Source organism: Pteropus vampyrus, unplaced genomic scaffold (assembly GCF_000151845.1).
Source record: "Pteropus vampyrus isolate Shadow unplaced genomic scaffold, Pvam_2.0 Scaffold627, whole genome shotgun sequence".
NCBI lineage: Eukaryota > Metazoa > Chordata > Mammalia > Chiroptera > Pteropodidae > Pteropus > Pteropus vampyrus.
The window spans coordinates 315,476-330,935 of record NW_011889408.1 but is presented as its reverse complement, the minus strand read 5'-3'; the positions used below and the strand labels follow the sequence as shown (position 1 = coordinate 330,935).

At 33.0% G+C, this 15,460-nt stretch overlaps 1 protein-coding gene across 2 annotated transcripts in view; it reads right to left on the bottom strand.

Moving 5' to 3' along the window:
- Window positions 1-15,460, bottom strand: part of LRRC69 (leucine rich repeat containing 69) — a 93,988-nt gene that overhangs the window by 6,226 nt on the left and 72,302 nt on the right. For both annotated transcript variants that reach the window (XM_011384814.1, XM_023525786.1), the window contains 2 exons: window positions 10,618-10,719; window positions 5,907-6,086 (listed from right to left, as the gene is read on the bottom strand). In XM_011384814.1, the coding sequence (XP_011383116.1) occupies window positions 5,907-6,086; window positions 10,618-10,719 (282 nt within the window). The remainder of the gene's footprint in view (window positions 1-5,906; window positions 6,087-10,617; window positions 10,720-15,460) is intronic.

Here is a 15,460-nt window from a genome sequence, read left to right as displayed (position 1 = left end):
TCTCTCAGCTTCTTTCACCAATGTAGGGTTTTGATTATAGTTTAATAATTTGCAGAACTGTTTGGAAGAATGAATAGTTGTTAGAAAGTGCACATATTTTCAAATAATGCATAGAAGTATATTTCTTTGCTGTTCTCATCTGTCACTAATTGAGAGTTAAACATATTCACTTGAACTACCTACATATCGCTTAAAACTTAATCTGTCTAAGATTAAATTTGGGATCTTGCTTTTTAAATCAGCTCCCTCTGGAATTTTCTGGTTTTCTCTTTTACACCTCTCTGAGGTTTCACATATCCAATCAATCAACAAGATCTGATGCCATTCCTTCCTCATGGCGCTTCCCTTTTCTTGCATTTCTACTGCTACAAATTACACCCACACTAGACAACCACTCTAATAGGTCTGTTTCCTTCAGCTTCTCTTCTCTTCAACTTCCAGTTAATCCAGTACAGTACTGCCAAACGATTCCTTCTAAAGTACATCTTTATATAATTGACTTGTCCCCACACATTCAGTAGGACTCCATTTCCAAACAAGATCAAGTTCAAACTCCTTATTCTATTGTTTGACAGGTTTATAGGATTTGATCCCAATTCTTTTATAATATTGCCTCCTCCCACTCCCATCTACAGACCAACTTAATTAATTCATTGCCCCATGAGCATGATTCATTCTCCTACATTTCATTCTCTTCTAAAATATTCTCTCTGCTTCCTTTTCCATGTATCTAAATTCTACCTATGTCAAGTCCCTGTACAGCAGGTTCCAGCATCTTTTGGCAGACAACCTATAGTAATCTCACCTTCCACTTTTAAATCCCAAAGCAATTGATCTCTACTACTCATTTAAAATTCAGTTTGCATTGCTTTTACATCTTTAAACTTTGTGTCTTTTACATCTTTAAACTTTTTATTTTAAATCATGGAGCAAACTAGGTCTCTTACTTATTTGCATTGTTCTTCAAACCCAGTTTCCTGCTTAAAGCAGGCCCTCAAATATTTATGAAGAGATGGAAAATAATTTTTTAAATCCAAGATAAATGTTCATAATGACAACTCTTCTATATCAGCAATAATAAGCATCAGCAGTTAGCACTATTTTAAAGTCATCTGCTCTATTTAGAAAGTATAACCACACATTCAGATTTGCCCAGGACTGTCCTGGTTTCTTACTGTTTTTCTGGCTATTAATAATGTCTACTTTCACCCTCAAAAGTATCTTGACTTAGATGATACATTATATGGTCATCCCACCCTTAAGGTAGTTTGGACTGTGGTAATGGCAAAACCCAGAAAGCAAATCCTGCTCATGTTCCAGTCACCCATCCAGCTAAACAGTATTCTCTCCCATACAGAATGATCATTTTCTCTGACACCACCTCTGCATAATTATTGTTATTTAAATTTCACATGGAAGGTTCAAACATTTTGGTGGTACACAACTTTAGATTAATGTATCAAAGTTGAATCAACTTAAGATAAAAACCATAGATAACTGAATATAACTGTGACTACCAGAAGTTTAGAAATCCTCATACACTGCTGGTAGGAATGTAAATTGGTACAGCAACTATGAAAAACAGTAAAGAGGTTCCTCAACAAATTAAGATTAGAATTACCATATAATTCAACAATTTCTCTCCTGGGTATCTACCCCCAAAATTTGAAAACCTTTTATTAGTAAAGATATATGCACCCCTATGTTCACTGTGGCATTATTCATGGTGGCCAAGACATGGAAACAATAGATTTGTCCTTCAATAACGATTGGATAAAGAAGATGTACATATATACAATGGAATATTGCTCAGCCATAAGAAAAATTACTGCTGTTTGTGACAACATAGATGGATCTTGAGAGTATTATTTTAAGCGAGATAAGTCAAGTAAAAGAAGTAGAGAACCATATGATTTCACTTATATGTGGAATATAAAACTGAAAGCAACAAATGAACAAGACAAATAAATAAAAACTCATAGACACAAACAACAGTTTAGTGTTTACCAGGGGGAAAGAGGGTGGGGGGAGTTAGAAGTAGTCAAGACATAGTGTATAAGTTCATTAATACTGTAATTGTTTTGTCATTTTCTGAATAAAATAAGGAAGATTCATACCATTTCAATTTTTCTGAACAATAAATACATATTAATTTTGTGACTGTTTAGAATTAGAAATGTGATGTTTTCTGATCCTCTTAGTGCCTAATGCATATTAAATTGACTAACTATTGCATAAATGGTTTTTTTTGGGGGGGGGTCATTTCCAGTTATTTTATGTCAAGAATAAAGACTCATTTGTTATCAAGTGCCACCCTCCTTCAACTGTTCCTTCAGGTGGCAAATCCTGTCAGAAACAACATTCTGTAAAGCTCAAAAGGGTAACCAATACCAGCACTATCAAATGGGTTCTTTCTTCATGATAAAGTATTTACTCTAAAGGTTAACATTTTCTAAGTTAGTTCCTGAAAAAATAATTTTAAAATAGATATTTTTTTAATAGAAAGGAGGCTTCCAGGCAACTAGTTTTTGTATAATCTCTCTCTAGTTAACTGGAAAAGCAACATAAAACCCTAAAGGTATGTAAAAGCATCTATTTACTAACACGGTTAATCTGATTATCATACTAATGCATTTTGTGCATATTTTCACTCTAAAAACAGGGAACTAAACAATGTCATTAAAGTAACATGTTTCAAATGCCAAGCACCTGGTAATGTATTTTTCAGTCTAAAATTTCTTTACCCAATTTTTAATAATTTTTAAATATTCTTAAATTTATGCAGCATAATTTATAAATTCATACTGTATACTTATTCTAATTCCATTGTCATACACTTTTATCATTGTCATATACTTACTAAATGTTACTTTTGTTTAATTTTTTAAAATTATTTTAATATGGTTAGAATCAATGGTTATTCCAAAGCAAAACAAGTTTCCTTTAAAAATTTTTCTTCTCACAATTTTCTGACACTCCCATGTCTTTGCCTATCAATTTATTGAGGCATATAACTCTAGACTTTGAGTCATTTTCTCTTAGTGCTTTGATGACATTATATCACTTTTTTCTGACATCTGCTTTCAGTCCATTGTCATTTTTTTGTACACGATCTAGTTTCTTAAAATTTTATCTTTAGCTCTTAATAGTTGCTCTTTGGTAGTATACAGTTTTACCAAAAAAATGTCCAGGTGTGGATTTGTCTAGGTCTTATTTGTTCTGCTTGGCACTCATTGTGCTTTTTCAGTGTGAAGTATCATGTATTTCATCAGTATTTGAAAATTTTCTGCCATTAGTAAGATTTCACATCCAGGTCTCTGGTAATTTTTTTAACCACTTATTTTTATATAGTCTTATGCCACTTTGTTGCTGTTTTTATAACGCACTCATATTTAATCGATAAAAATATATCCTTACTTCCCTTTTAGTTTTTAAAATGAAATTATATAGATGTCAAATCTCTTTATTTTTTCTTCAGTGATGACTAATGTTAACCTGCATGTATGCTTGTGTGTGTATGTGCATGTGCGCACAAAATCCTATAAGAAAATTCTTCCATTTATGTAGCTTGAATACCAGTGGTTCTATGTTCCACTTCACAAGTCAACAGAGGAAAAGCCTCATCTTTTTCATATGACAGCTTTTGAAATACATGAAGAGAACCATTGTGAATAATTGTATCACCATCAATAAATTTATTTGCACTTTCTCTTATGGTTCGAAATTAAAATGTGCATATTATTGCGCTATCATGATATCAGGAAGCATAAGCTAAAGTCCTAATTCTGTTATTTCAAAGATTTGAAATATATGAACAAGTTACTTAACTTACTTAGTTGCTTCAATTGTGAATGGAGACAATGAAAACCAAGTCACAAAGTTAATATGAGGATCAGGAACTCATGGTACTCAAAGGTCGCTTCCTCAGGAAAGTTTCCCCAAACTTCTTGCTATAGCCTTAATCCTTGTGTCCTCCCAAAATTTGTATGCTGTAGTCCTCATGACTAACATGACGGTATTATGAGGTGGGCCTTGGGAGGTTATTAGGTCATGAGAGCAAGGCTCTCATGATTGAGAATAGTGTCCTTATAAAAGAGACCCACAGTGTTCCTTATCATCTTCAGCCATGTGAGGATACAAGAAGTCCATGACTCAAAAGAGGCCCCCCACCCAACCATGCTGGAACTCTGATCTTGGATTTCCAGTCTCCAGAACTATGATAAATAAATTTCTGTTGTTTATAAGCCACCCAGTCTGTTGTATTTCATTTTAGCAGTCTGAGTAGACTAAAACGCCTCCTAAGTATCCATTTGCTCTGTCTATGACTCTATAGTATGGGTGTATAATGCCTTACTATAATCTTATAACATTGTATTTTAATAAACAGTCTGTGATCTCCTCAATGTCATGGACTGTGTCTTATTCATCTTTGGGCCCTGAGAGCCTAGAGTAAGTACCCATTTAAGGTATCGAAGGCAAAATATATGTAAAAGTAATTTTGTAATTGGAAAGCACTACCATTATCCATTTTACAGTTGTTTAAAAACTTTTGACTCTCTTTTTGACTTATTCAGTCCTTTAAAGTAATAGAACAGATGAGGCTCATCATGCGATAACCAAATTCTACTCTTTTTAATTCCTTAAAATAGGTAGCACATAATCAAAACATTAAACTCTTCCTGAATTGGCATACAACACAGATTAATTTTAAGTTTTATCTTCTACTAGCTCCTTCCACAGCCTAAAATCATACACATATTTACCCATCCTCGAAATCTTTCCCCAAGCCTTTCTCACCCTCCAGGGGATAACCTATTACTTTCTACGTTTTACCATCTACATTTTGTGGAGATTAGTCAAGACTTGCTAGCTTTATTCCTGTGTTCCCAGTTAGCCTGATGATCAATACAACCTGCTTTCAATCCTCCCTGTGAATGACACAGAAGGATACCATCTTCCTCCCCCAATTTTCCAGCCCAGTTTTTCCTCCTCAGCTTTGAATCTCTCAAGTTGGAGCCTTTAATTAACTCATCTTTGAGACCATAATGGAGTAGTACTATGGAAAACAGATTGCAGGTTCCTCAAAAAAATTAAAAATAAAACTAAAAATATGATCCAGCAATCCTACTTCTGAGTATATATCCAAGGACATTGAAATAAGAATCCCATAGAATTATTGCACTTTTGTGTTCACTGCAGCATTAAACACAATAGCCAAGATACAGAAACAGCCTAAGTGTCTTGTCAATAAGTGAATAGATAAAAACTATGTGATATTTATACCATGGAATATTATTCAGTCATGAGAAAGAAGGAAATACTGCCATTCACAACAGCTTATGGATCTTGAGGGCATTATACTCAGTGAAATAAGTCAGACAGAGAAAGACACATGCTGTATGATCTCACTTATATGTGGAATCTAAAAAGACGAATGCAGAGAAACAGTAAAGTAGTGCTTACCATGAGTTGGGGTGGGGGAAATGGGAAAATACTGGTCAAAAATTACAAATTTCCATTTATAAAATTAACAAATTTGGGCATGTAATGTGCAGTATTATGATTATAACTAATAATAGTGTATCATATATTTGAATGCTGCTAATAGATCTTAAGTGTTCTCACCATACACACAAAAAAAGAAATAATAATTCTGTGATGGGAAGGAGGTGGAAGCTAATACCATGGTGGTAATCATTTTGCAATTTCTAAATGTATTCATTCAACACATTGTACACTTAAACCTACATAACATTATGTGCCAATTATGTCTCAGTAAAGCTGGGAACAAACATTATACTATCATAGAAGTCAATTCTTAGATACATCTCTAGATAGCATTGGTTGATTTAGATAAAGATAAGAGTAGGTCTTATGCTCATATTCACACAAAAAGCACCATTTACCTTTGATGGTGGGACAAATTCAACACATTCCAACCATGTAGTTAAAAAGGACTTTCCACATATTGTACATTTTCTTCCTCGAGAGATTGTGTTCCTGACTTGTGGATACCATGCTATGGCTTGCATTAGGAAAGGATTCTTTTCTGCTAGCTGATTCATTATAAATCTTGATGTTATTTCCTAGATTCAAAAAGAATATAGTTCCTCAGATAATTTGCAAAATAGCTGTTTTGTATTACGTTGATTCTCATTTCACTGATTTGTATTTTTGGCTTATTCCTCACAGTTTCTGTTATTTTTTCATAGTATATACAATGAATTATATTGTCAATGACTAGTATTGTAAATAAGTTTAGTTTTTGACAATGTAAGAAAAGCAACTTACTTCCATTGTAATATTTCTGTCTTTTACATACAGGAATCCAAGTTATAATAAGTTTACATTATTAAAGTTTAGTTCAAATTTTGTACCTCTCATTACAACAAGCAAGGACTGTACAAATATTCAGACTGAACTGGGAAACTGACTATCATATTTACTAATGGCTAAATCCTTACTGCTAAAATTGTAGATCATGGACCAGTAGAATTTGTATCACCTGGAAGCTTATTAAAAATTCAGAGTCTCGGCTGAATCAGAATCTGCAATTAATAAGGTTCCCCCACGTAATCCTTTTGCATATTAAAGTTTGAAAAGCGTTAGTCTAAGTTAGCTACTGTATTAAGTACCTCAATAGAGCCATGTTGGTAAAGAGCACCAATTTCTATTAACCACATCTCTGAATTAAATTAGTATTAAACCTATCCACATAGATATTCCAGAAATTTTACTTTAGGTAATAATAATATTAAATAATAAAAGGGCGGTGAGGAAATATAAACTGACTTTCACCATAACCATCAACAACATAATTATCTTAAAGAAAACTCTAATTATGTAATACTTAAAATAAAATCTTCACTGACCAAGCAAACAAAATGAACATTTAATTTACTCCATCAATGGCCCCCATTGTTTGTGCCAGTAGCTGGAAGCCCTGTATAAATGTTACATAAACAGTGGATGAATTTTAAATGTAAATAAGTGTGTGAAACTTTTTCTGGTCAAAGTAAAAGATTTATCAGTGATATTAAGGTAGTCTACATCAGTCTCTGATAGGAATCTTTGGGAATACCTACATATGTACATAAATTATCTTTCACCTATTCATCCCAATTAAAATCTTTTAAAAGTAACAACAAAATCATGGATTGCCGTATCCTGTTTCTTATTACTCTATCCCTTCCACTTAACAAGTATCTAGGAAAGCTGCCTTTATACAGCAAATGCCCTGAGCATAAGTTCCTTAAATGTCTGATTCTTCAACAGCATAACTTTCTACACATTTAAGCTCATTCTCCTGGGTGGTTGGTTACATTTTTTTTTTCCAGAAAGGATGACATAACTGAGGTCATCCTTTCTGAAAAAAAAAAATTACCCTTTCACACTAATATTACCTACTAAATTATATGTCTATTATTACTCTTTCTTTACCTATTTACGCAGACCACAGCTTGTGATTCTGAATGAAGTACGTTTTTAGCTACAAGAATTCAAAGTGTAGGTCTCACTATAAAGCTGTAGAAAACTAATAGACAAGGATTCACTCCCCCAAATATCAGATGATGGAAGAATTTGCTGAAATACCTATAAATGGGACCTATAAATAGACCACAATCCACACAGTTCACTTTTTTTCATTTATAATTCTTGGACCCAAACATATTTGTTGCACTTAGTATGCCTCTTGACAACTCTTATAGTACCCATTATTTATATTCTCCTAGTTGCTGCCAATGTGTTACTTTGGAAGAATAACATATACCATTGAAATATAAAGTTATTATTTGAAAACATGAGTATATATAAAGATCCAATTGTCATGACCAATAGTATTTTTTAAGTTACCACTTAAAGATATGTGCAATGCAGTTTTTGTGAATATACAACTTAATGGTTGCCTAATACTAATGCTATTTAAAAGTCAAAATATCTTTTATGGACAAATAAATTATTCCTCTTGAATAGTTTGTATGCTCTTTTGTTAGAATATTTTTTAGATAACTATATGTAGGTAACCATATATAACTATGTTTAAGCTATCAGATTAAAATTAGTTTCAGGTGTATTTTTTTATTTTTCCTTACATATAATGATTTAATTTGAATTATAAAACTATCTACATACAAATTATATTTATATAAATATAAAATACATAAGATTTAAAAACAAACATGAATCTTTAGAAGGAATAATGAATTTTGGAACTGTAGTATAATCAGTTGCCACTCAGTGTATGATAGACACTAAAACATAACATCAAGAGCAAAGATTCTGAGTCACAGTCATATCAATAAACAGGTACAAATCCAGGCTCTATGATGTACTAGCTCTGTGACCCCATTTGGACAAGTCCTTAACTTCTCTGATCTTGAATAACTCATCTATAAAACAGCGATATTCTTCCAGTATTATCACATAAGAGTTCAAAGAATTAAATTAGATAGCATGAGTAAAACTTAGTCTGGCATCTACTGATGCAGTATATTCTGGCTGTTATTTTGTTATAATATAGTTATCAACATTAAATTAGTTCATAAACCTCTGAGGTGAAAAAAAATGTTTAAAATTCTTAACCAATACATAGCCTGAATCTGAGCCCTATAATTCTTTGATAGTCTAAGTAGTTTAATCAGTAATGTTAACTGACAGAAATTACTTTTACTTTAAGTACAAATATGAAATGTACAATAAATTTGTCACCTTTCTAAGAAAAATTCTTAGAGTTACTTTCAATAAATACCCAAATCATTCTTGTCATAGAGTGCACTCTTGTAAAACCACCGACACACTGGGTTAACTGCTAATCCAGCCCCATTCACAAATCAGGACCACCTCCAACCAGGGATTACCCCTATTTCCTTTTCCCTCACTTCAGGCAGCCCCTTTTTGAAGCATTACTACAGCATGGAGTCTGGAATCCAGTTGCTGAGGTTGGCATCATCATCCCAACATTTACTAGCTCTGTGAAACTACACAAATTATTTAAACTCTCTGGGACTCAGTTTATCTATAAAAGGGGGACAATAATGGTACTTATCTTTTAAAGATTATTGGGGGATTAAATTAACTCATTTTTGTTAAGTGCTTAGAATGATGTCTTGCTCGTATTAAGCTTTACATGTGTTAGTTTTTATTATTGTTATTGTTGATATTATTCTGAAATGCTTAATTCAAGGAGAACAAATAGGTTATAAGGGATTAAACAAATTAAATACTGCAATTTTAAAAACCATTTACAATTAAATTTTGAATAAGATTTTTTTTTTCACACAAGAATTGAAAATAATATTGTTTGTGGAAGTATAGATTGATTCTATGGAAGGGAATTTGAAATGAGTTAATCAAACTTTAAAAGATGACAATTCTTTGACCAAACAATTTCACTCAGAGGAATAATACGGACATGAGAAATTTGCTGGAGATAGTCATTGTAGCCTTGTTTATAAAGGCCAGAAAGCCAGAAAATAATTAATAATCTAAACAGCTAACAGCAGGGAAGTAGGTAAAAACACTATGCTGTAATCATATATTAGAAAATGTTGTATATATCAAAAAAAGAGATCATAGATTTACTTTTATTGGTTGGAAAGGTATTTACAATATTTTGAGGGGAAAAACAAGTAACTAGTATGCAGAGTTTGAACTCATCTTTAATAAAAAAAAACTTCTGGATTTATGGAAAGTTCTAGCAAAATGAATGTCAGAGAATAATGATAATATTTCTGCATACTGGATTTCTGAGTATTTTTATCAACTTCTATTGTTTTTTTCCCTAATTTCTCTAAAAGAGCTTGAATGACTTTTGTAATAAATTTTTCTTTTAATCAGTATGGCATTGAAACTAATTTTTATTTTCTTCCTTGCTCATCTGTATGTTCTAGTTTTCTGTATTAAACATACATTATTTATGTAACAAAGGAAATATTATTTTTTAAAAAACTAAACCATTGAACAAGATTGGTTGTTTCCTGCATCCAGGAAACTTGAATCCTACACAATTTTTGAAAGTCTTAAGACAATCCTCCTTGTTCAGTTACATAAAGACTTAAAAGGACCTGAGAAGTTCAAATTCATAATTGAGACATACTCAAAGGTGGGAATATTTTTGAACTTTAACTCATCTAACACCAAAGGACAAACAAAGAGAGTCCACTAATATGCTTTCCTATTCCTTCTTTTAATATCACTAACTTTCTTAACTAAAGTGAACATGATTTCTGGATCATATTCATTCATCCACTAGGAAATGAGGTCAAGTAAAAAGGGATGGAAGAGGCAAAGATCCCAGTAAGAACAAATCAAATATATCTTTAGACAATGTGCGTGTGTGTGTGTGTGTGTGTGTGTGTGTGTGTGTGTGTCAAGGTGAAAGCAAATTTCTCCCTTTTCTTTTTTTCCAAGAAAATGTTTCCATTTCTTTGAATTTAGTCATTCTGGAAATGAGATAGGATTATACTGAATTCTGTAAGCAAGTCAAAAAGATGTACATTGCCAATGGACTAGAGTTACATTAGTTATTTGCTGGCTTGGCTGGAATGCTTTAAAAGAAAACTTTTTAAAACTTAAATCATGACTTTAAAGACTTGTGTGAATGATATAAGGCTTCACCTGTAGATTCCAGACCTCCTCTTGTTTTACAGCACTAACAGGCTGCTTCAGGAACAGTGGGTTTCCCTCACAGTAGAATTCCCTCAGCTTCAGATCCTGAAACTTTCAAAACAAAATAAAAACTTTATTTCACAACAAAATAACAAACTTTACTTCTGAGGCTAAATCTTCAATAAAAGTAGTCTAAAATTGCTTTATTTAGGACTTATATTCCACATTAATATTTTAACAACAGGACGTACTCTAGTTGTTAGAAGCATAAGAATCTTTATGCTAGTATGAATGGCAATGACCTTAGTGGTCATTGGTGGCATCTCCTCTAAGAGACGGCTGAGACACTTGTTCAGGATCACAGAACTTATTAGAAACAAAACAGGGATTAATCAAATGTTGAGAACATTTTACAAATAATATATTTATTAGAAAATCATATTTATTAGAAAAAATTATATTCTAATATACACCAAAATCTAGATCTTAAAGACTGTCTGATGATGCATTTTAGAGAAACAGAAGAACATCAAAATGTTCTCATTATAATCTGTCGTGCACAGTGAAAATTAAAAAAGAAGAAAAAATATACAGTTCACAGGATACTGAATCTTCTATGAAGAAAACCTAAATTCAACTGGAATTTACCATTTGAGTAGACAAATAAGGGATTCTCATATTAATTTAATGCCTTGTCACCCAAAAACTCATGTAGCTTTCAAAGTTAAAATTCATTTAGGGAGTTACTTTTCTGAGCCTTAATTTCAGCTGTGAAATAGGGAAAATATGACATATTCAGGTGAAACAGTTCTGTGGAAATAAAAAAAAAAATAGAGAGTCCTGGTATGTGGCATGTTCTGATTCCATGATGTAAATACTCCTACTATGGTTCATTCCATTCACTGAACACAGAGTCGGGAAAAGATGTAGAAAATCAGCTCTTGTAAGCCAAGACAAACTGGCACCGTTACACCACTGCAACTCATATTTATAATCAGATATTTCCCTGATTTCAGTCCAGGATTTGAAAACAAAAGAAGCACTCAACAAATTAGAAATAATTGATTTAAAATATCTTTCCAGGGCATCATGTCATTAATTTTAAAAGTCTCAGGAAATTTCTACAACATAGACAAGATTTTAAAATAAGATACAAACTAAGACTGGATTAAACATGGCAAAGTGAGAGATATTCCCAGATCTCTCCCCTTGAAACAACAATAAGCTGAACATCTAAAACTCAGCAAAAACACCCAAACTGCACACCAGCACATCTGAGCATGGGATCTGCACATAAGAACTACCACAGGTCAGAACCCCGGGTGTCAGGCAGCGGACTGGGAGAAACAAAGAAACTGCCTCTCACAGCCAGAGCTCCCTGAACAATGCTGCCTGGTAAAGCTGTGAGCTCCCCATGGCTGGCGGCAGCTTCCAGTCAATATGGCAGAAGGCAGAGAAATGCGGCTGACAGATAAACAGGGATGGCAGAAAAACAACAGTTAATTTTTACCAGCCGTGGTTGTAAAACCAAAGCTGAGCCATAGCCCCCATCCACCATCCCAGAGGGCCCCTCCTGCCATACCCTACAAGACAGAACACCATGGAGCCCCAGGGGAATCTGAGCAAACACTACGGAAACTTTCGCTAAAACTGACAGGAATGAGACTGAGGGTACTAAGCATGATTAAACATCTATAAGAAAAGAAAAAAAAGACATTATTAAGATTTTATATAAAGCAGATCCAAGAGGCTTAAATGCCACCTACTGGAAACCAAAAGAAAAACACTTTCTTTCCAACAGACTAGGGACCATTAAAAAATAAATCTTCTTTCTAGAAAAAAAAAAAAAAAAGACACACTTCGATTAATGCCCAGGCAGAGAAATAGTCCATTAAACACCATGAACAACCAAGGTGACAAAGCATCTCATAAAGAAAGAGAAATCTCCAGAAAATAAGCTTACAGACATAGACATATTTGAATTAAATGACAGAGAATTCAGGATTGTACTTCTAAAAAAATTCAATGAGATCCAAAAAGAATCATATCAACAATTTCAGGAATTGAAAAAACTAGATGAGCAGAATGAGTTCTTTAGCAAGAATATTGAAACCTTCAAAAAGAATCGAATAGACCTTCTAGAAATAAAGAACACACTGCAAAAGTTGAAAAATTAAATAGCAAGCTTGGGAAATAGAGTTGACCAAATAGAGGAAAGGATCAGTGATATCGAAGACAGAAATCTAGGAATAAATCAAAAGGAAGAAGAGAGAAACCAAAAAATGAAAAATAATGAAAGAGAACTAGCTGATACCATCAGGAGAGGAAACATAAAAATAATGGGAATTCCCAAAGGGGAAGAAAAGGAGCAAGGATTAGAAAGCATTTTCAGACAAATAGTCGACGAGAATTTGCCAAAGCTAAGGAATGAGCTGGAGCTTGGAATTCAAGAAGTCAATAGAACACCCAATTATCTCAACCCAATAAGGCCTTCACCAATGCACACTGTATTAAAATTATCAAAAATCAATGACAAAGATAGAATTCTCAGGGCAGCCAGAGAGAAGAAAACAATAACTTATAAATGAAAACCTATTAGATTATCATCGGACTTCTCAGCATAAACCTTACAAGCCAGAAAGGAGTGGAATCAAATATTCAAACTATTAAATGAAAGGAACTATCAGCCAAGAATAATGTATCCAGCTAAGCTCTCCTTTAGATATAAAAGAGAAATAAAGAACTTTCAAGACTTACAAAAATTGAGGGAATTCTCCACTACAAGCCCTGCCCTACAGGAAATACTGAAAGGAGTCAGCTCATCTAAAGCAAAATGACAAAAACAAACAAACAAACAAAAAAACATAATTAATACTAAGGTGACTAGCAGGCTGATAAAAGCAGAGGAGTGCAGCCCTTACTAGGAACAGGGCATTATAAGCTTAAAATAAGAAGATATTTGCTATAGCAAGATAGTAATGAATGGTCAGCATACATAGAGGCAAATTGAGACAACAATGATTGAGAAGAGGAGGATTCAAAGATCCAGATTCACAAAGAGGAATGGAGATAAGGCACATGCAAAGAAAATGGATGACTGTATACACACACACACACACACACACACACAAATGTATACGTGTGTGTGTGTGTGTGTGTGTGTGTGTATAAAACTATCCTTTACATATTTGTAATGGTAACCACACACAGAAAATTCAGAACTGAAGCATATAACATAAAAGAAGAAGAACCAGAGGGAAAACCCATAAAAGCCAACCAAAATAAAAAATAAAAATAAAAAAAAAACAGAAACACAAGGACAAGGAAGCAATGAAAACACCAAGCTATCAAAAAGCAAGATAAAATGGCTACAAGAAGACCTCATATTTCAATAATCACCCTAAATGTAAATGGACTGAATTCACCAAGAAAAAGGTAGAGAGTTGCAGATTGGATCAAAAAACAAAATCTTACCATAGGCTGCCTCCAGGAGACACATCTCAGTTCCAAAGACAAATATAGAGTCAAAGTGAAAGGGTGGAAAATGATATTTCAAGCAAATGGCATTCAGAGAAAAGTGGAAGTAGCAATACTAATATCAGACAAAATAGACTTCAAAATAAAAAAGATAAAGAAAGATTCTGAGAGATACTTCATAATGATAAAGGGAATCATGCATCAAGAAGATATAATGCTTATTAATATCTATGCTCCCAATCAGGGAGCCCAAAATATATAAAGAAATAACTAACAGAACTAAAGGGAGAAACAGACCAAAACATTATCATAATAGGGGACCTAAATACTCCACTGTCAGATATGGACAAATCATCGAAATAGAAAATCAATAAGGAAATAACATCCTTAAATGACACATTAGACCAACTGGACACAATTGACATTTACAAAGCCTTTCATCCAAAAACAGATGCTTATACATTCTTCTCTAGTGCACATGGAACATTCTCAAGGATTTACCACATACTAGGACACAGAGATAGCTTCAAAAAATATAAGAAGATTAAAATCATACCAACCATAATCTCTGATCATAATGCTTTGAAACTAGAGATCAACTGCAGAAAGAAATCAGGAAGAACCACAAATACATGGAGATTAAACAAAATACTACTGAAGAATAACTGGGTCAGAGAACAAATAAAAAGAGAGATCAAGAGATACATAGAAATTAATGATAATGACAGTACAACATACTAAACTTTTGGGACATGGCAAAAGCTGTCATAAGAGGAAAGTTCATATCATTACAGGCCTACCTCCAAAAAAGAACGAGCCCAAATAAACAACCTAATGCTTTATCTTAAAAAAACTAGAGAAGGAAGAACAAATGAAGCCTAAAGTCAGTAGAAGGGAATAAATAATCAAAATTAGAGCAGAAATAAATGAAATTGAAAACCAACAAAACAATAATAGAAAAAATAAATGCAACGAAGAGCTGCTTCTTCAAAAAGATTAATAAAATTGACAAACCCATGGCTAGCCTCACTAAAGATATAAGAGAAAAGACACAAATAAACAATATCAGAAATGAAAGATGGGAAATTACAACAGACACTGCAGAAATACAAAAGATCATACAAGATAATATGAAAAATTATAAAACATCAAATTTAATAAAATAAAAGAAATGGACCAGTACTTAGAAAAATGTAACCTTCCTAGACCAAATCAAGAAGAACTGGAATAACTAAATAGATCAATTAGCAGCATGAAAATTGAAACAATCATCAAAAATCTACCAAAAAGTAAAAGTCCAGGACCAGATGGCTTTACCAGTGAATTCTACAAAACATTCAAAGATTTAATACCTATTCTCAAACTCTTCAAAAAA